The sequence below is a fragment of the Cololabis saira genome, chromosome 15 (assembly GCF_033807715.1).
Source record: "Cololabis saira isolate AMF1-May2022 chromosome 15, fColSai1.1, whole genome shotgun sequence".
NCBI classification, from domain to species: domain Eukaryota; kingdom Metazoa; phylum Chordata; class Actinopteri; order Beloniformes; family Belonidae; genus Cololabis; species Cololabis saira.
Genome location: NC_084601.1, coordinates 44,937,293 through 44,957,210, shown reverse-complemented (window position 1 = coordinate 44,957,210; position 19,918 = coordinate 44,937,293). Strand labels below are relative to the sequence as shown.

The 19,918-nt window shown below is 45.5% G+C and overlaps 1 protein-coding gene across 1 annotated transcript in view; it reads right to left on the bottom strand.

Annotated features, from left to right (window-relative positions):
• Positions 1–4,265: 4,265 nt before the first annotated feature.
• The window catches only part of LOC133460979 (cleavage and polyadenylation specificity factor subunit 1-like), a 72,684-nt gene continuing 57,031 nt past the window's right edge, over positions 4,266–19,918 (bottom strand). The window contains exons 32-39 of the mRNA XM_061741691.1: positions 18,948–19,100; positions 14,801–14,977; positions 14,116–14,182; positions 13,988–14,035; positions 9,422–9,577; positions 8,848–8,977; positions 6,300–6,438; positions 4,266–4,355 (exon numbers count right to left, since the gene is read on the bottom strand). Coding sequence (XP_061597675.1) covers positions 4,308–4,355; positions 6,300–6,438; positions 8,848–8,977; positions 9,422–9,577; positions 13,988–14,035; positions 14,116–14,182; positions 14,801–14,977; positions 18,948–19,100 — 918 coding nt within the window. The 3' untranslated portion in view covers positions 4,266–4,307. The remainder of the gene's footprint in view (positions 4,356–6,299; positions 6,439–8,847; positions 8,978–9,421; positions 9,578–13,987; positions 14,036–14,115; positions 14,183–14,800; positions 14,978–18,947; positions 19,101–19,918) is intronic.

Sequence of the window (19,918 nt, the reverse complement as noted above, 5' to 3'; positions counted from 1 at the left end):
ACCCGCCCTGAGCAGCTCTGAGGGGAGACGGGAGAGGAGGAGGGGGAGCGGGGGGTGAAGCAGGGCTGCGGGGCCGTTTTCGTATCGCTTTCATACAGTGTCTTGATAATTTGCAATTTAAGGCTGATCCTACCGTTAGTTTTTAAACTGTAAAAAGTAAGGGGAAAAAAAACATGGTTTTGAAAAGACGGGGGGACGTGTGTCCCCCTGTTGCGCCGGGGAACTCACGGCGTTTAGCGCAGCAACGGCGTGCTGCCACTCAGTCTCTTTATTTTATTGTATACTATTTATATACTTATTCTAACTTTTACTGTGACCACCAAATAATGTGGTTTTCCTGTCCTCCACATCATCTACAGCATCTAGGTCTCCGTGAAAGTCAGTGTCACGGTGGCTGCTACTTCTCATTCATTCTGACGCCAAACCATGGATCTGCGCCAAACAGGCTGCAGAAAGCCACTGCGCATGCTCAGCAGGCTCATCCATATGCATTTCTGGGCGTGTAAAGGGGCGGATTCAGCTACGCAACCTTCCAGCTGGACTGCGTGGAAGTCTGCGTGCACATGGTTTTATTGATCCGGATTTTTTTTTGCGCACGGCATTTTCGGCTTTTGAGCGTACGTGCACTTTTAGTATGAATCCTACGCACTCCATTTTAAATGAGGCCCCTGACATGTTTGCTGCATTTAACACCACACGCCGCTCACTCCACGCTGTATGGCGCGCGTCGTCCCGTAACAGCGACGCAGTAGGTTACATAACCTACGCTGTAGGTTCTGCGTTAGTGTAACGCGGAACCATAAATCCCTTTCGCAATCTCTTTTTCGTTCGCAATCTCTCCTTCATAATAGTTCGCTTTCGGGAAATGTGTTTACCGCCAAAGAAGAAAAGTGAGGGGGCACAGTGACTGAAGTAAGCGGGCACTGCCCCCTGGTGCCCCCCCATGGCGCCGACACTGCATGTACAGTATGACCTCCTTTTCTGGATGACTTCAGCCGGATAATCGTGGTCGAAAAAGACCTGCTTGTTTCCTACTTGTATCTTTTTCTTCCATGCCGCCTGCAGGATCATTTCTTTTGTCTCAAACTTGAGAAAGTTGACTATAATGGACCTGGGTGGCGCGTTCGGGTTCGGTTTCTGTGCGACAGCGCGGTGCACTCTCTGGATGTGGAGCTCCGTTCCTTCAGGTAGCAGCAGCTCAGTTTTTAGCAGCTGGTCCACGTACTTGTTAGTGGAGTTCTCCTCTGTCTCCTCTGGGATGCCGAAAATACGGATATTATTCCTTCTTGATATCCCTTCGAGGTCTGTCACCTTTTCTTGCATCCGGTGAGTCTGCTCCAGCATTTCCTTCATCATGTCTCCCGCGTCTATTTTCCACTCTTCCAGCTCTGCTATGCGCTCCTGCGCTCCAGCTAGTGGCCTTCTGCGTTTGGAGCTCGTTTTTATTATCTGTTAGCTTGCGCTCAATTTCTTGTTTAAGAGCGGTGATTTCTTCTTTCATTTCTTTTTTCAACTCGTCTTTTAGCGTGCCCAGTTAAGATAAGAAATCCTTTAATAGTCCCCCAGAGGGGAAATTTCCAGGTTACAGCAGCAAAGGGGATAGTGCAAAACAAGAGGCATCAATATCACACAATATCACACAACAATAATAATAATAATAAACACTATAACACTATAAACAGTATATACAATAATAATAAGAAGAAGAATAAGAAGGAGAATAAAAATAGTAATAAATAAAAAAAATTCTAGTATACAAAAAGAAAAACAGATGGATATTTACAGATGTTATTTATGCCCGTTGCAGAATGGTTTTTATTGTCAGGATTGTTTGTATTGTTTGTGGTCTACTGTGAGCAGTGCTGGTTGTGTAGTCTCACAGCTGCAGGGAGGAAGGACCGTCTGTAGCGCTCCTTCACACACCTAGGGTGAAGGAGTCTGTCGCTGAAGGAGCTCTCCAGCGCTCTGATGGTCCTTCATGGGGTGGGAGTCCTTCTCCATCATGGATGACAGCTTAGCCATCATCCTCCTCTCTCCCACCACCTGTACTGTGTCCAGAGAGCAACCCACGACAGAGCCGGCCCTTTTGATTGTTTTGTCCAGCCTCCTTCTGTCTGCAGCTGTGATGTTGCTGCCCCAGCAGACCACTCCGTAAAAAATGGCTGATGCCACCACAGTGTTATAAAATGTTTTCAGGAGCTTCTCCTGCACACCAAAGGCCCTCAGTCTCCTGAGCAGATAGAGTCTGCTCTGACCTTTTCTGTGGAGTGCAGAGGAATTAGTAGTCCAGTCCAGTTTATTGTTGAGGTTAACACCCAGGTACTTATAAGATGTTCCATCTCAATGTCCTTTCCCTGGATGTTCACCGGTGTCGAGGGGGATTTATTACACCTGCGGAAATCCACCACCAGTTCTTTGGTTTTCCCCGCGTTGATCTGGAGGTGGTTCTGCAGAAATCCACCACCAGTTCTTTGGTTTTCCCCGCGTTGATCTGGAGGTGATTCTGCAGGAAATCCACCACCAGTTCTTTGGTTTTCCCCGCGTTGATCTGGAGGTGATTCTGCAGAAATCCACCACCAGTTCTTTGGTTTTCCCCGCGTTGATCTGGAGGTGGTTCTGCAGAAATCCACCACCAGTTCTTTGGTTTTCCCCACGTTGATCTGGAGGTGGTTCTGCAGGAAATCCACCACCAGTTCTTTGGTTTTCCCCGCGTTGATCTGGAGGTGGTTCTGCAGGCACCAGTCCACAAAGTCCTGGGACAGTTCTCTGTACTCGCTATCATCTTCATCAGTGATGAGGCCGACGATAGCAGAGTCGTCAGAGAACTTTTGGAGGTGACAGGTTGGTGAGTTGTAGGAGAAGTCAGCAGTGTAGAGAGTGAAGAGGAACGGCGCCAGGACCGTTCCCTGCGGGGCCCCCACACTGCAGACGACCCTGTCCGACGTGTGGTCCCGTGTCCTCACATACTGTGGACGGTTGGTGAGGTAATCCAGAATCCAGGATGTAAGGTGACTGTCAACCCCTGCATTCTCCAGCTTGTCTCCCAGAAGTGCCGGCTGGATGGTGTTGAAAGTTCGTGTTGTATCTCTTGTTTGAGGTCTTTTATATCCTAACTAATTGTAGCCAGCCCGATTCGTAATGTCTCATTATGGTCTTGAACCTCCATTTCCTCTGCTGCGTCGTCCTCGTGTTCGCTGTCCTCGTTTTCAGAGGTCTCAGGTATTTTTTCGGGTAGTTTCTCAACTCGTCTTGTTTCTGGTTAGGTTTTCCTGTCCTTCGGTTGCCTCTCCCACCCATAATATATTATTTCAGTCGTCGAGTTTAAACCTTACGGTGGGTTTTTTATGTCCGACCTGGGGGGTAGTTGACTACACGTCTGCTCACTCAGCATCTTCCCGGAAGAACCCTTTATTTTCTTTCTTATTAATTCTAATATTCATTTTTTTTTTATTATCAATTTTTTTCTTTTTTTGAATGAATGTACTGTAAACATGATCGCAGAATTATTCTATTGGGATTTAAAATCAGAATAAAGTTTAATTCAGAATGGACATTTTCATTCAGAATTAGGTGATTAAATGGTCATTTTTACTCATTTTAAATCGGATTTAATTCTAATTGTGAATTAAAGAGGAATTAAACTTCCCATGTTCCCTTTAAATATTAGCAGCATTCCAAACAAGAAATCATTCAAAAAACATGTTAGGTCATTTTTTTTCTGGGAACTGTGATTTATTCTTTTCTTTTTCTTCTTTTTCTTCTAGTTTTAATTGCAGTTGGATCTGTGTGTTTGTAACTGGAATTGTATTATTATGTTATTGTGTATTGTTGTTTATATTGTACTTGTTAAACCGGACCCAGGAAGACGAGCCTGGCGGCTAATGGGGATCCTTGATAAACATAAACCAGAACCAGGACCAGAACCAGAAACAGAACCAGAACCAGGAACCAGAATCAGAACCAGAATCAGAATCAGAACCAGAACCAGAACCAGGAACCAGAATCAGAACCAGAACCAGAACCAGAACCAGAACCAGAACCAGGAACCAGAATCAGAACCAGAATCAGAACCAGAACCAGAACCAGGACCAGGACCAGAATCAGAATCAGAATCAGAATCAGAATCAGAATCAGGACCAGAACCAGAACCAGAACTGAGTGTTTGAAGTTTTATTACAAAATCAATAAGAAAAAATTCCTTCCTCCTAGCGAGGAAACGGGTTTCTACGGTCCGGTCTGGGGTCTCCCGGGTCTCCCGGGTCGGGACCAGATCCAGGTCCAGAACCGGGTCGGGACCAGAACTGTGGTCAGAAATGAGCCGTGACTCTGTCGACCTCCAGCAGGTCGTCCAGGATCTGGAGGAGAAGAAAGAGAAGAAGAAGAAGGAGATTCAAGGCCAGTGTCGTGTTAGTTACTGAAACATACTAACTAGTAACTGGTGGTAACTAGTACAATTCAGAGAAAAAAGTCAAAATGTCGAGAATAAAGTTGAAATACATTTGAAATACATTTAGACTAGTAACGTGTTACAGTAACACGTTACAGTAACGCGTTACAGTAACGCGTTACTGAATAAGTGGAAAATCTCCCAAGAAAGAAGGAAGGTTTCCAAGTAGGGATGGGAATGGAGAACCGGGTCTTGTTGAGAACCGGTTCCCAGTGTTTCAATTCCTTGGAATCGTTTGCCTTTTTCACAAACGATTCCCTCATTGATTCCAGTGGGAGTGAATGACGTCACCAAGCACGTTGTGCAACGTGCGCATTCGCGCCCAGCAGGAAAACACGGGGACAAAGCGGCATAAACGCTCCAAAGTTTGGTTACATTTTACCAAAAAGGACAACAGGGCGACAATTCTTGCAATGTGGACATTTTAACAGAGGGGGGAAACTGTTAGGACTCGGCCGACTGATGCGCTGGGAGCGCGGAGTCAGCCGGCGTGTGGTAAGGCTGATTTATGGTTCCACGTTACACCAACGCAGAGCCTACGGCGTAGGGTACGCGGCAACACGCACCGTACAGAGCGCGTCGCCGTGTAACCCAACGCCGTAGGCTCTGCGTCGATTTAACGCGGAACCATAAATCATGCTTTAGAAGAGCTGCATGCTCGGGCCGCTCGGTGGCGCAGTGGGTTAAGCAGCGGCTCATATACTGAGGTTACAGTCCTCCTGCAGCGGTCGCGGGTTCGTATCCCGGCCTGTGCACCTTTGCTGCGTGTCATCCTCATTCTCTCTCTCTACCCCTTTCCAGTCTGTAACTTCAATAAAGGGCCACTAGAGCCCAAAAAAAATCTTAAAAAAAAAAAAAAAAGAAGAGCTGCGCTCTCGACCACGAGGACGTGCCAGGCGCTCCGGGAAACAGCGGAGCTCCTAACACATCTGCAGCATCAGCTCATCTATGGAGAAGTTAAAGAGCATCTACCGCTAGATTCTCCTTCCAACAAGGCAGGGAAGAGAATCAGGCCAGAATAGATGAATGTCTCCAGCAGTGACTAAGTTTGTGGTGTTGAACATGTTACTGGACATTCTTGTGGAATTGCTACAAAATAATTTGTTGTTTTTAGTTAATTTCTACAGAAGAATATTTATTTTATATTAAATACATATTTTACTGTATATTACAAATAATTGTGTGGGGACCCCCTGGCACCATCGAGGAGCCCAAGGCTGGGGGCGTCTTAAGACCTCACTTATATTATTTTGTTCAAAGATATAAAAGTTTTATATATTTGAACAAAAAAAGATCAGAGAAACAAAGAAACTATTTTAGTATCAACTTTGTTTTATTAAAACAAAGTTGATACTAAAATAGTTTCTTCTCCTTTCTTCCAAATGAGAATCAATAAGAGAATCGATAAAGAATCGAATCGTTAAGCAGAATTGAAAATGGAATCGGAATCAAAATAATCTTATCAATTCCCATCCCTACTTCCAAATGTGGCTCTTTCTTTTAAATAACGCGTTACTAAATAGCGCGTTACGGTAACGCGTTACAGGCTGTAACTGTAACGCGTTACTAAATAGTGCGTTAGTCCCGACACTGATCAAGGCCCAGCAGAGCTGCACCCTGGGGTGGGGGGAGGTTAGGGGGTCAGAGGTCGGGGGTTCTGGGGGTCAGAGGTCGGGGGTTCAGAGGTCGGGGTTCTGGGGGTCAGAGGTCGGGGGTTCAGAGGTCGGGGTTCTGGGGGTCAGAGGTCGGGGGTTCTGGGGGTCAGAGGTCGGGGTTCTGGGGGTCAGAGGTCGGGGTTCTGGGGGGGTCAGGGGTCAGAGGTCGGGGGGTCAGAGGTCAGGTCCAGACTCACGATGTCCTGCGTGGTTCCGATCTTCTTGGCCAGCTCGCTGCGCTCCATCATGCTCAGGTACAGGTACTTGTTGAGCAGCTCTCCGTCCAGGATGTTCCTCACGGCGTTCTGGAGGCTGCGCCGGTCGCTCTGCATCATCCTGGGAGAGAGAGAGGTCAGAGGTCAGAGGTCGCTCTGCATCATCCTGGGGGGAGAGAGAGGTCAGAGGTCAGGGGGGGGTTAGAGGTCGCTCTGCATCATCCTGGGGAGAGAGAGGTCAGAGGTCAGGGGGGGTTAGAGGTCGCTCTGCATCATCCTGGGGAGAGAGAGAGGTCAGAGGTCAGTTAGAGGTCGCTCTGCATCATCCTGGGGAGAGAGAGAGGTCAGAGGTCAGGGGGGGTCAGAGGTCGCTCTGCATCATCCTGGGGAGAGAGGTCAGAGGTCAGGGGGGGGTTAGAGGTCGCTCTGCATCATCCTGGGGAGAGAGAGGTCAGAGGTCAGAGGTCGCTCTGCATCATCCTGGGGAGAGAGAGAGGTCAGAGGTCAGGGGGGGTCAGAGGTCGCTCTGCATCATCCTGGGGAGAGAGGTCAGAGGTCAGGGGGGGGTCAGAGGTCGCTCTGCATCATCCTGGGGAGAGAGGTCAGAGGTCAGGGGGGGGTCAGAGGTCGCTCTGCATCATCCTGGGGAGAGAGAGGTCAGAGGTCGCTCTGCATCATCCTGGGGAGAGAGAGAGAGGTCAGAGGTCAGTTAGAGGTCGCTCTGCATCATCCTGGGGAGAGAGGTCAGAGGTCAGAGGTCGCTCTGCATCATCCTGGGGAGAGAGGTCAGAGGTCAGAGGTCGCTCTGCATCATCCTGGGGGGGGAGAGAGGTCAGAGGTCAGAGGTCGCTCTGCATCATCCTGGGGAGAGAGGTCAGAGGTCAGAGGTCAGGGGGGGTCAGAGGTCGCTCTGCATCATCCTGGGAGAGAGAGGTCAGAGGTCAGGGGGGGTTAGAGGTCGCTCTGCATCATCCTGGGGAGAGAGGTCAGAGGTCAGGGGGGGGTTAGAGGTCGCTCTGCATCATCCTGGGGAGAGAGAGAGGTCAGAGGTCAGTTAGAGGTCGCTCTGCATCATCCTGGGGAGAGAGAGAGGTCAGAGGTCAGGGGGGGGTCAGAGGTCGCTCTGCATCATCCTGGGGAGAGAGGTCAGAGGTCAGGGGGGGGTCAGAGGTCGCTCTGCATCATCCTGGGGAGAGAGAGGTCAGAGGTCGCTCTGCATCATCCTGGGGAGAGAGAGGTCAGAGGTCGCTCTGCATCATCCTGGGGAGAGAGAGAGAGGTCAGAGGTCAGTTAGAGGTCGCTCTGCATCATCCTGGGGAGAGAGGTCAGAGGTCAGAGGTCGCTCTGCATCATCCTGGGGAGAGAGGTCAGAGGTCAGAGGTCGCTCTGCATCATCCTGGGGGGGGAGAGAGGTCAGAGGTCAGAGGTCGCTCTGCATCATCCTGGGGAGAGAGGTCAGAGGTCAGAGGTCAGGGGGGGTCAGAGGTCGCTCTGCATCATCCTGGGAGAGAGAGGTCAGAGGTCAGGGGGGGTCAGAGGTCGCTCTGCATCATCCTGGGGAGAGAGGTCAGAGGTCAGAGGTCGCTCTGCATCATCCTGGGGGGGGAGAGAGGTCAGAGGTCAGGGGGGAGGTCAGAGGTCGCTCTGCATCATCCTGGGGAGAGAGAGAGGTCAGAGGTCAGGGGGGGTCAGAGGTCGCTCTGCATCATCCTGGGGAGAGAGAGAGGTCAGAGGTCAGGGGGGGTCAGAGGTCGCTCTGCATCATCCTGGGGAGAGAGGTCAGAGGTCAGAGGTCGCTCTGCATCATCCTGGGGGGGGAGAGAGGTCAGAGGTCAGGGGGGAGGTCAGAGGTCGCTCTGCATCATCCTGGGGAGAGAGAGAGGTCAGAGGTCAGTTAGAGGTCGCTCTGCATCATCCTGGGGAGAGAGAGAGGTCAGAGGTCAGAGGTCGCTCTGCATCATCCTGGGGAGAGAGAGAGGTCAGAGGTCAGGGGGGGGGGGGGGGTCAGAGGTCGCTCTGCATCATCCTGGGGAGAGAGGTCAGAGGTCAGGGGGGGGTCGCTCTGCATCATCCTTTGTCGCTTTGTCGCCGTGTTTTCCTGCAGGGAACGAATGACGTGACGTCATTTGTTTCCACTGGAATCCATAAGGGAATCGTTTGCTAAAAAAAGGCAAACGATTCCAAGGAATTTAAACACTGGGAACCGGTTCTCAATTCCCATCCCTAGGCCTGGGGGGGTCAGGTAGAGGTCAGGTAGAGGTCAGGGGTCAGGTAGAGGTCGGGTAGAGGTCGGGTAGGGGTCAGGGGTCAGGTAGAGGTCAGGTAGAGGTCAGGGGTCAGGTAGAGGTCAGGTAGAGGTCGGGTAGGGGTCGGGTAGGGGTCAGGTAGAGGTCAGGGGTCAGGTAGAGGTCAGGTAGAGGTCGGGTAGGGGTCGGGTAGGGGTCAGGTAGAGGTCAGGGGTCAGGTAGAGGTCAGGTAGAGGTCGGGTAGGGGTCGGGTAGAGGTCGGTCAGGGGTCAGGGGTCACCCACCTGAAGGCCTTGGGGTTGAGCCCGGCGTGGTGAGGTAACATGGTGGTCAGAGCGTTCTGCAGCATCAGCAGCCGCCGGTACGTTTTCTCCGGCATCGGCAGGAGGAGGCCCACGCCGCCGTCCAGCGTTGCTATGGAAACAGAGAAACACAGGTATCAGGCCTGTGTTGCTATGGAAACACAAACACAGGTATCAGACCAGGGTTGCTATGGAAACAGAGAAACACAGGTATCAGGCCCGTGTTGCTATGGAAACAGAGAAACACAGGTATCAGGCCAGGGTTGCTATGGAAACAGAGAAACACAGGTATCAGGCCAGGGTTGCTATGGAAACAGAGAAACACAGGTATCAGGCCAGGGTTGCTATGGAAACAGAGAAACACAGGTATCAGGCCAGGGTTGCTATGGAAACAGAGGATCAATATCATCAGTTATCAGACGTGTCGACAGGTTTTCAGAGTGAATCCAGCCTGAGACTAAGGAGGACGTTCCCATGGCGACGGCCTCAGCTGAACCAGGTGATGTGCTGGTTGTCATGGTAACCAGGTGATGTGCTGGTTGTCATGGTAACCTACCGAACCAGGTGATGTGCTTGTTGTCCCAGGTCAGGCTCTTCTTGCTGCCTTGCTCCAGGGCTCCCCGGCAGGGCATCCTCCACAGGGCGTTGATGTTAGCGGCCGCGTTGAAGTCGGCGCGGCGGAGCAGACGCATCCCGCCAAAACTCTCCTTAGCTGGTAGAGACAAAAACACCGTTAAACTAGCTGGTAGAGACACAAGATACAGGTACAGGTTAGGACCAGGACCTGGACCTGGACCTGGACCTGGACCTGGACTGTAGATCCCTATAATGTAATAATTTCCTATAATGCAATTTCCTATAATGCAATTTCCTATAATGCAATTTCCTGAAAATGCAATAATTTCCTATAATGCAATAATTTCCTATAATGCAATAATTTCCTATAATGTAATAATTTCCTATAATGTAATAATTTCCTATAATGCAATAATTTCCTATAATGCAATAATTTCCTATAATGTAATAATTTCCTGAAAATGTAATAATTTCCTATAATGCAATAATTTCCTATAATGTAATAATTTCCTATAATGCAATAATTTCCTATAATGTAATAATTTCCTGAAAATGTAATAATTTCCTATAATGCAATAATTTCCTATAATGCAATAATTTCCTATAATGTAATAATTTCCTGAAAATGTAATAATTTCCTATAATGCAATAATTTCCTATAATGTAATAATTTCCTATAATGCAATAATTTCCTATAATGCAATAATTTCCTATAATGCAATTTCCTATAATGTAATAATTTCCTGAAAATGTAATAATTTCCTATAATGCAATAATTTCCTATAATGCAATAATTTCCTATAATGTAATAATTTCCTATAATGTAGTAATTTCCTATAATGCAATAATTTCCTATAATGCAATAATTTCCTATAATGTAATAATTTCCTATAATGCAATAATTTCCTATAATGCAATAATTTCCTATAATGTAATAATTTCCTATAATGCAATAATTTTCTATAATTTCCTATAATGCAATAATTTCCTATAATGCAATAATTTCCTATAATGCAATAATTTCCTATAATGCAATAATTTTCTATAATGAAATAATTTCCTATAATGCAATAATTTCCTATAATGCAATACTTTCCTATAATGTAATACTTTCCTATAATGCAATAATTTCCTATAATGCAATAATTTCCTATAATGCAATAATTTCCTATAATGTAATAATTTCCTGAAAATGTAATAATTTCCTATAATGTAATAATTTCCTATAATGTAATAATTTCCTATAATGCAATAATTTCCTATAATGTAATAATTTCCTATAATGCAATAATTTCCTATAATGCAATTTCCTATAATGCAATAATTTCCTATAATGTAATAATTTCCTGAAAATGCAATAATTTCCTATAATGCAATACTTTCCTATAATGTTATAATTTCCTGAAAATGCAATAATTTCCTATAATGCAATAATTTCCTATAATGCAATAATTCCCTATAATGCAATAATTTCCTATAATGTAATAATTTCCTATAATGCAATAATTTCCTATAATGCAATAATTTCCTATAATGTAATAATTTCCTGAAAATGTAATAATTTCCTATAATGTAATAATTTCCTATAATGCAATAATTTCCTATAATGCAATAATTTCCTATAATGTAATAATTTCCTATAATGCAATAATTTCCTATAATGCAATAATTTCCTATAATGTAATAATTTCCTATAATGCAATAATTTCCTATAATGCAATAATTTCCTATAATGTAATAATTTCCTGAAAATGTAATAATTTCCTATAATGTAATAATTTCCTATAATGCAATAATTTCCTATAATACAATAATTTCCTATAATGTAATAATTTCCTATAATGCAATAATTTCCTATAATGCAATTTCCTATAATGTAATAATTTCCTGAAAATGTAATAATTTCCTATAATGCAATAATTTCCTATAATGCAATAATTTCCTATAATGTAATAATTTCCTATAAAGCAATAATTTCCTATAATGCAATAATTTCCTATAATGTAATAATTTCCTATAATGCAATAATTTTCTATAATTTCCTATAATGCAATCATTTCCTATAATGCAATAATTTCCTATAATGCAATAATTTCCTATGATGTAATAATTTCCTATAATGCAATAATTTCCTATAATGCAATTTCCTATAATGCAATTTCCTATAATGTAATAATTTCCTGAAAATGTAATAATTTCCTATAATGCAATAATTTCCTATAATGCAATAATTTCCTATAATGTAATAATTTCCTACAATGCAATAATTTCCTATAATGCAATAATTTCCTATAATGTAATAATGTCCTATAATGCAATAATTTTCTATAATTTCCTATAATGCAATAATTTCCTATAATGCAATAATTTCCTATAATGTAATAATTTCCTATAATGTAATAATTTCCTATAATGCAATAATTTTCTATAATGAAATCATTTCCTATAATGCAATAATTTCCTATAATGCAATACTTTCCTATAATGTAATAATTTCCTGAAAATGTAATAATTTCCTATAATGCAATAATTTCCTATAATGCAATAATTTCCTATAATGTAATAATTTCCTGAAAATGTAATAATTTCCTATAATGTAATAATTTCCTATAATGTAATAATTTCCTATAATGCAATAATTTCCTATAATGCAATAATTTCCTATAATGTAATAATTTCCTATAATGCAATAATTTCCTATAATGCAATTTCCTATAATGCAATAATTTCCTATAATGTAATAATTTCCTGAAAATGTAATAATTTCCTATAATGCAATAATTTCCTATAATGCAATAATTTCCTATAATGTAATAATTTCCTATAATGCAATAATTTCCTATAATGTAATAATTTCCTATAATGCAATAATTTCCTATGTTATAATTTCCTGAAAATGTAATTTCCTATAGTGTAATAATTTCCTATAATGTAATAATTTCCTATAATGCAATAATTTCCTATAATGCAATAAATTCCTATAATGTAATAATTTCCTATAATGCAATAATTTCCTATAATGTAATAATTTCCTATAATGTAATAATTTCCTATAATGCAATAATTTCCTGAAAATGTAATAACGCCTGAAAGTGTAATAAAATTTTCACTTAACTCAATCGAAAATGTAATAAAACCCAATGTAAAGGACCATATTGAGTCAATTTGTTTAGTTAATACATTTTTCTTTATGATAAACATTGGATTTATTATGAGTATGATTTCAGTTGATTATTCTTTGGATGTGTCTTAAAATTGTAATTTATTTTGTGTAAATGTTGTATTTAATATGATTTGTATGTAAATTGACCTGAAATCCGCCCACATGATTGAAAAGGTCAGACAATCACCTTTTCAGGGTCTGCTCTGTTTGTGCGAGAGGAAAGGAGTTTGTTTGTTTCGCTTTCCTTGGAGAGGCAGCGAGGTACGATGTTGGTTTTTGTTTTCTGGTTGTTTCTTTTGACAATTTGATATAGTTGTGTATGTTTTTAACATTGTATTATTAAATTAAGAACTGTTTCATTCATGAGTTTTTATATGCGCTGTGGAAACTAGTTTTATGAATTGTTCGTATCCTTTTTCTATATAGTTTTATAGTATGTGTCGTAAGAACTCTGTCTAAACAAACCTTACGCATCAGTCGAGACTCTCTACCTTTCTTCAAATCCAAGGTCTGCTACACCCAATAATGTAATAACTCCACCAATAATGGAATAACTTCACCAATAATGGAATAACTCCACCAATAATGGAATAACTTCACCAATAATGGAATAACTTCACCAATAATGGAATAACTTCACCAATAATGGAATAACTTCACCAATAATGGAATAACTTCACCAATAATGGAATAACTTCACCAATAATGTAATAAAATATACTGACTGATATTGTAATAATATTTTTACCAATAATGTAAAACCTTATTACATTATTGGGAATTTATTACATTTGTAGGTGGGTCTTTTTTTTTTCTTCCAAAACTGATAATATAATATTTGACAAATAATGTAAAATATGTTTATTTTCACTCCAGAGTTCTACATTTAGTGTTTTAAGAATCTAATAATGTTTTATACGCTGGATTTAAAACACCAGAATTATTATTGGGTTAAATTAAAGACTTTGAGTTCCATGTAATGGACGGACGGACAGACGGGTGGATGGATGGATTAATAGATGGATGGATGGATGAATTAATAGATGGATGGATGGATGAATTAATAGATGGATGGATGGATGAATTAATAGATGGATGGATGGATGAATTAATTAATGAATTAAGTCTCCAAAGACTCAGCAATAATCAAACTGGAATATGACTCAACCGTAACCAAACAATAATGAGCAGGTCTCTAAAAATTAAATACAAAAACATTTTTTAATAATTATTAAAACGGATTAGAGATAGAAATTATTTCAATTAAATATTACCATTGTAAAGATTAAAAATAGACAGACAGACGTACCTTCAGGTAAGTACATGTACACAAACAGACAGACAGACAGACAGACAGACAGACAGACAGACAGACAGACGTACCTTCAGGTAAGTACATGTACACAAACAGGTTCTTGTCTCGATCCGACACTGAGGAGGAAACAATAAAGAGTTAATAATAGAAGTGATTAGTGATTATTGATTGATTTTTTGATCAGCTGATCAGTTACCCAGAAAGCCCAGCTGGTTGTTGTCCACCATGAACTCAATGCTGTAAACCTCCAGCGGCTTCGCGTCCTGGAGGACGAGAGGGGTATCAGTAAATACAAGTACAAATACCTGGAAATACCTGGAAAAACCTACAAATACTTCCAAATACTTCCTGGAGACGAAAGAGGAGTATCAGTAAATACAAGTACTAATACCTACAAATACGTCCTGGAGACGAAAGAGGAGTATCAGTAAATACAAGTACTAATACCTACAAATACTTCCTGGAGACGAGAGCAGGGTGAATGTAACCGGCTAGCAGAACACTATGAATCATGGGTAATATTTACCCTGCTAACTAGCGATAGCGTCTTGCTCTCCTCCTGGTAGCGTAGCAGCGAGATGCTCACCCTGCTAACTAGCGATAGCATCTTGCTCTCCTCCTGGTAGCGTAGCAGCTATAGCTCACCCTGCTAACTAGCGATAGCATCTTGCTCTCCTCCTGGTAGCGTAGCAGCTATAGCTCACCCTGCTAACTAGCGATAGCGTCTTGCTCTCCTTCTGGTAGCGTAGCAGCTATAGCTCACCCTGCTAACTAGCGATAGCGTCTTGCTCTCCTCCTGGTAGCGTAGCAGCTATAGCTCACCCTGCTAACTAGCGATAGCGTCTTGCTCTCCTCCTGGTAGCGTAGCAGCTATAGCTCACCCTGCTAACTAGCGATAGCGTCTTGCTCTCCTCCTGGTAGCGTAGCAGCGAGATGCTCTTCATCACGTCGGCCGCCAGGATGAAGTTCTTGATGCTGATCATCTGGTGGATGTAGAGCTGCGTGTCGATGAACGCCATCCCCGTCAAGTCCTGGTCCTTCAGGGCCCACAGGAAGATCTGGAACCAGGTAAAACCAGATAAAACCAGATAAAACCGGGTAAAACCTCCTTCAGGGCCCACAGGAAGATCTGGGGTAATTAATCAGGGGGGGTAATTAACTCAGCCGTTGTTGGCAGAGAAGTGGGGAGAAGTAGGAGGAATGCACTTCCTGCTGTTGGGAGGGGGGGAATAGTTGTTACCATGGTAACAGCAGCACTTCCTGCCGTTGGGAGGGGGAGTTGTTATCATGGTAACAGCTCCCCCCCTGAGTAGTACGTCTGAATTAATGCTACTACTGATATTTACTCAAAAGTGTGGCTAACTTAACTATAATTTTTTAGTATTTACTGTTTAGTCTGGCATTTCGGATGCACCGCAGGTAAAACCACATGGAACCAGATGGAACCAGGTAAAACCAGATAAACATTCCCGTACACACCTTCTGTCCGATGGCCGACACCAGGTAAACATGCAGGTGAGTGTGTAGGGTTGGGGTCAGGGTTAGCGGTTAGCGTTAGCAGCGTTACCTTCTGTCCGATGGCCGACACCAGGTAAACATGCAGGTGAGTGTGTAGGGTTGGGGTCAGGGTTAGCGGTTAGCGTTAGCAGCGTTACCTTCTGTCCGATGGCCGACACCAGGTAAACATGCAGGTGAGTGTATAGGGTTGGGGTCAGGGTTAGCGGTTAGCGGTTAGCAGCTACAGACCTTCTGTCCGATGGCCGACACCAGGTAAACATGCAGGTGAGTGTGTAGGGTTGGGGTTAGGGTTAGCAGCTACACACCTTCTGTCCGATGGCCGACACCAGGTAAACATGCAGGTGAGTGTGTAGGGTTGGGGTCAGGGTTAGCGGTTAGCGTTAGCGTTACCTTCTGTCCAATTGCCGACACCAGGTAAACATGCAGGTGAGTGTGTAGGGTTGGGGTCAGGGTTAGCGGTTAGCGTTAGCAGCGTTACCTTCTGTCCGATGGCCGACACCAGGTAAACATGCAGGTGAGTGTGTAGGGTTGGGGTCAGGGTTAGCGGTTAGCGTTAGCAGCGTTACCTTCTGTCCGATGGCCGACACCAGGTAAACATGCAGGTGAGTGTGTAGGGTTGGGGTCAGGGTTAGGGTTAGCGGTTAGCAGCTACACACCTTCTGGCCGATGGCCGACACCAGGTAAACATGCAGGTGAGTGTGTAGGGTCAGGGTTAGCGGTTAGCAGCTACACACCTTCTGTCCGATGGCCGACACCAGGTAAACATGCAGGTGAGTGTGTAGGGTTGGGGTTAGGGTTAGCGGTTAGCAGCGTTACCTTCTGTCCGATGGCCGACACCAGGTAAACATGCAGGTGAGTGTATAGGGTTGGGGTCAGGGTTAGCGGTTAGCGGTTAGCAGCTACAGACCTTCTGTCCGATGGCCGACACCAGGTAAACATGCAGGTGAGTGTGTAGGGTTGGGGTTAGGGTTAGCGGTTAGCAGCTACACACCTTCTGTCCGATGGCCGACACCAGGTAAACATGCAGGTGAGTGTGTAGGGTTGGGGTCAGGGTTAGCGGTTAGCGTTAGCAGCGTTACCTTCTGTCCAATTGCCGACACCAGGTAAACATGCAGGTGAGTGTGTAGGGTTGGGGTCAGGGTTAGCGGTTAGCGTTAGCAGCGTTACCTTCTGTCCGATGGCCGACACCAGGTAAACATGCAGGTGAGTGTGTAGGGTTGGGGTCAGGGTTAGCGGTTAGCGTTAGCCTCGTTACCTTCTGTCCGATGGCCGACACCAGGTAAACATGCAGGTGAGTGTGTAGGGTTGGGGTCAGGGTTAGCGGTTAGCGTTAGCCTCGTTACCTTCTGTCCGATGGCCGACACCAGGTAAACATGCAGGTGAGTGTGTAGGGTTGGGGTCAGGGTTAGGGTTAGCGGTTAGCAGCGTTACCTTCTGTCCAATTGCCGACACCAGGTAAACATGCAGGTGAGTGTGTAGGGTTGGGGTCAGGGTTAGCGGTTAGCAGCTACAGACCTTCTGTCCAATTGCCAACACCAGGTAAACATGCAGGTGAGTGTGTAGGGTTGGGGTTAGGGTTAGCGGTTAGCAGCTACACACCTTCTGGCCGATGGCCGACACCAGGTAAACATGCAGGTGAGTGTGTAGGGTCAGGGTTAGCGGTTAGCAGCTACACACCTTCTGTCCGATGGCCGACACCAGGTAAACATGCAGGTGAGTGTGTAGGGTTGGGGTCAGGGTTAGCGGTTAGCGGTTAGCAGCTACACACCTTCTGGCCGATGGCCGACACCAGGTAAACATGCAGGTGAGTGTGTAGGGTTGGGGTCAGGGTTAGCGGTTAGCGATTAGCAGCGTTACCTTCTGTCCGATGGCCGACACCAGGTAAACATGCAGGTGAGTGTGTAGGGTCAGGGTTAGCGGTTAGCGATTAGCAGCGTTACCTTCTGTCCGATGGCCGACACCAGGTAAACATGCAGGTGAGTGTGTAGGGTTGGGGTTAGGGTTAGCGGTTAGCAGCTACACACCTTCTGTCCGATGGCCGACACCAGGTAAACATGCAGGTGAGTGTGTAGGGTTGGGGTCAGGGTTAGCGGTTAGCGGTTAGCAGCGTTACCTTCTGTCCGATGGCCGACACCAGGTAAACATGCAGGTGAGTGTGTAGGGTCAGGGTTAGCGGTTAGCGGTTAGCAGCGTTACCTTCTGTCCGATGGCCGACACCAGGTAAACATGCAGGTGAGTGTGTAGGGTTGGGGTCAGGGTTAGCGGTTAGCGGTTAGCAGCGTTACCTTCTGTCCGATGGCCGACACCAGGTAAACATGCAGGTGAGTGTGTAGGGTTGGGGTTAGGGTTAGCGGTTAGCGGTTAGCAGCTACAGACCTTCTGTCCGATGGCCAACACCAGGTAAACATGCAGGTGAGTGTGTAGGGTTGGGGTCAGGGTTAGCGGTTAGCGTTAGCAGCGTTACCTTCTGGCCGATGGCCGACACCAGGTAAACATGCAGGTGAGTGTGTAGGGTCAGGGTTAGCGGTTAGCGGTTAGCAGCGTTACCTTCTGTCCGATGGCCGACACCAGGTAAACATGCAGGTGAGTGTGTAGGGTTGGGGTCAGGGTTAGCGGTTAGCGGTTAGCAGCGTTACCTTCTGTCCGATGGTCGACACCAGGTAAACATGCAGGTGAGTGTGTAGGGTCAGGGTTAGCGGTTAGCGTTAGCAGCTACACACCTTCTGGCCGATGGCCGACACCAGGTAAACATGCAGGTGAGTGTGTAGGGTTGGGGTCAGGGTTAGCGGTTAGCAGCGTTACCTTCTGTCCGATGGCCGACACCAGGTAAACATGCAGGTGAGTGTGTAGGGTTGGGGTCAGGGTTAGCGGTTAGCGGTAGCAGCGTTACCTTCTGGCCGATGGCAGACACCAGGTAAACATGCAGGTGAGTGTGTAGGGTTGGGGTCAGGGTTAGCGGTTAGCGTTAGCAGCGTTACCTTCTGGCCGATGGCAGACACCAGGTAAACATGCAGGTGAGTGTGTAGGGTTGGGGTCAGGGTTAGCGGTTAGCGTTAGCAGCGTTACCTTCTGGCCGATGGCAGACACCAGGTAAACATGCAGGTGAGTGTGTAGGGTCAGGGTTAGCGGTTAGCGGTTAGCAGCTACAGACCTTCTGTCCGATGGCCGACACCAGGTAAACATGCAGGTGAGTGTATAGGGTTGGGGTCAGGGTTAGCGGTTAGCGATTAGCAGAGTTACCTTCTGGCCGATGGCCGACACCAGGTAAACATGCAGGTGAGTGTGTAGGGTTGGGGTCAGGGTTAGCGGTTAGCGGTTAGCAGCTACACACCTTCTGGCCGATGGCCGACACCAGGTAAACATGCAGGTGAGTGTGTAGGGTTGGGGTCAGGGTTAGCGGTTAGCGGTTAGCAGCTACACACCTTCTGGCCGATGGCCGACACCAGGTAAACATGCAGGTGAGTGTATAGGGTTGGGGTCAGGGTTAGCGGTTAGCGTTAGCAGCGTTACCTTCTGGCCGATGGCAGACACCAGGTATCCGTGGCAGTGACACAGCGCCGTCACCGGTCCTTTCTGCTCCTTCTCGTACAGAATCTTGAACTTGTTCTTGGTGAGGGGTTGACCCGGTTCTGGAACCACCTCGATCACGTCCAGGAGCAGGATCTGGACACAAGAAAGCTGGTTCAAACCGGTTCAAACGGGTTCAAACGGGTTCAAACGGGTTCCCCAGGTCAGATAACTTTATTACCACACAAGTTTCTTCAGGAAGTTTCCACCAGAACGTGACCCCCCCATCAATTATTACATCAATCCAGATAGAACCAGGTCCAGGATGTGACGAGGTTTGTGTGTTGGAGTCTGGACCAGGACCAGGACCAGGACCAGGTCCTGGACCAGGATCAGGACCAGGACCTGGACCAGGACAGTTTCTGGTCAGAACCAGGTCCAGGATGTGACCAGCTTTGTGTGTTGGAGTCTGGACCAGGACCAGGACCAGGACCAGGACCAGGACCAGGTCCTGGTCCTGGACCAGGATCTGGACCAGGACAGTTTCTGGTCAGAACCAGGTCCAGGATGTGACCAGGTTTGTGTGTTGGAGTCTGGACCAGGACCAGGACCTGGACCAGGACCAGGACCAGGTCCAGGATGTGACCAGGTTTGTGTGTTGGAGTCTGGACCAGGACCAGGACCTGAACCAGGACCAGGACCTGGACCAGGACAGTTTCTGGTCAGAACCAGGTCCAGGATGTGACCAGCTTTGTGTGTTGGAGTCTGGACCAGTAAGATTGAAAATGAGGCCAGAAAGTGGATAACCCATATTGATAGATTAGACAGGACTCCAATTCATACATAACCTTGTGTACCATTGCCATATATGTTAACCATCTCAATTTTATTTAATTATTATTTTATTTTATTTTTTATTATCTTTTTATTTTTTTTTATTTTTATTTATTTTTTAATCTGTTTTATTTTTATGC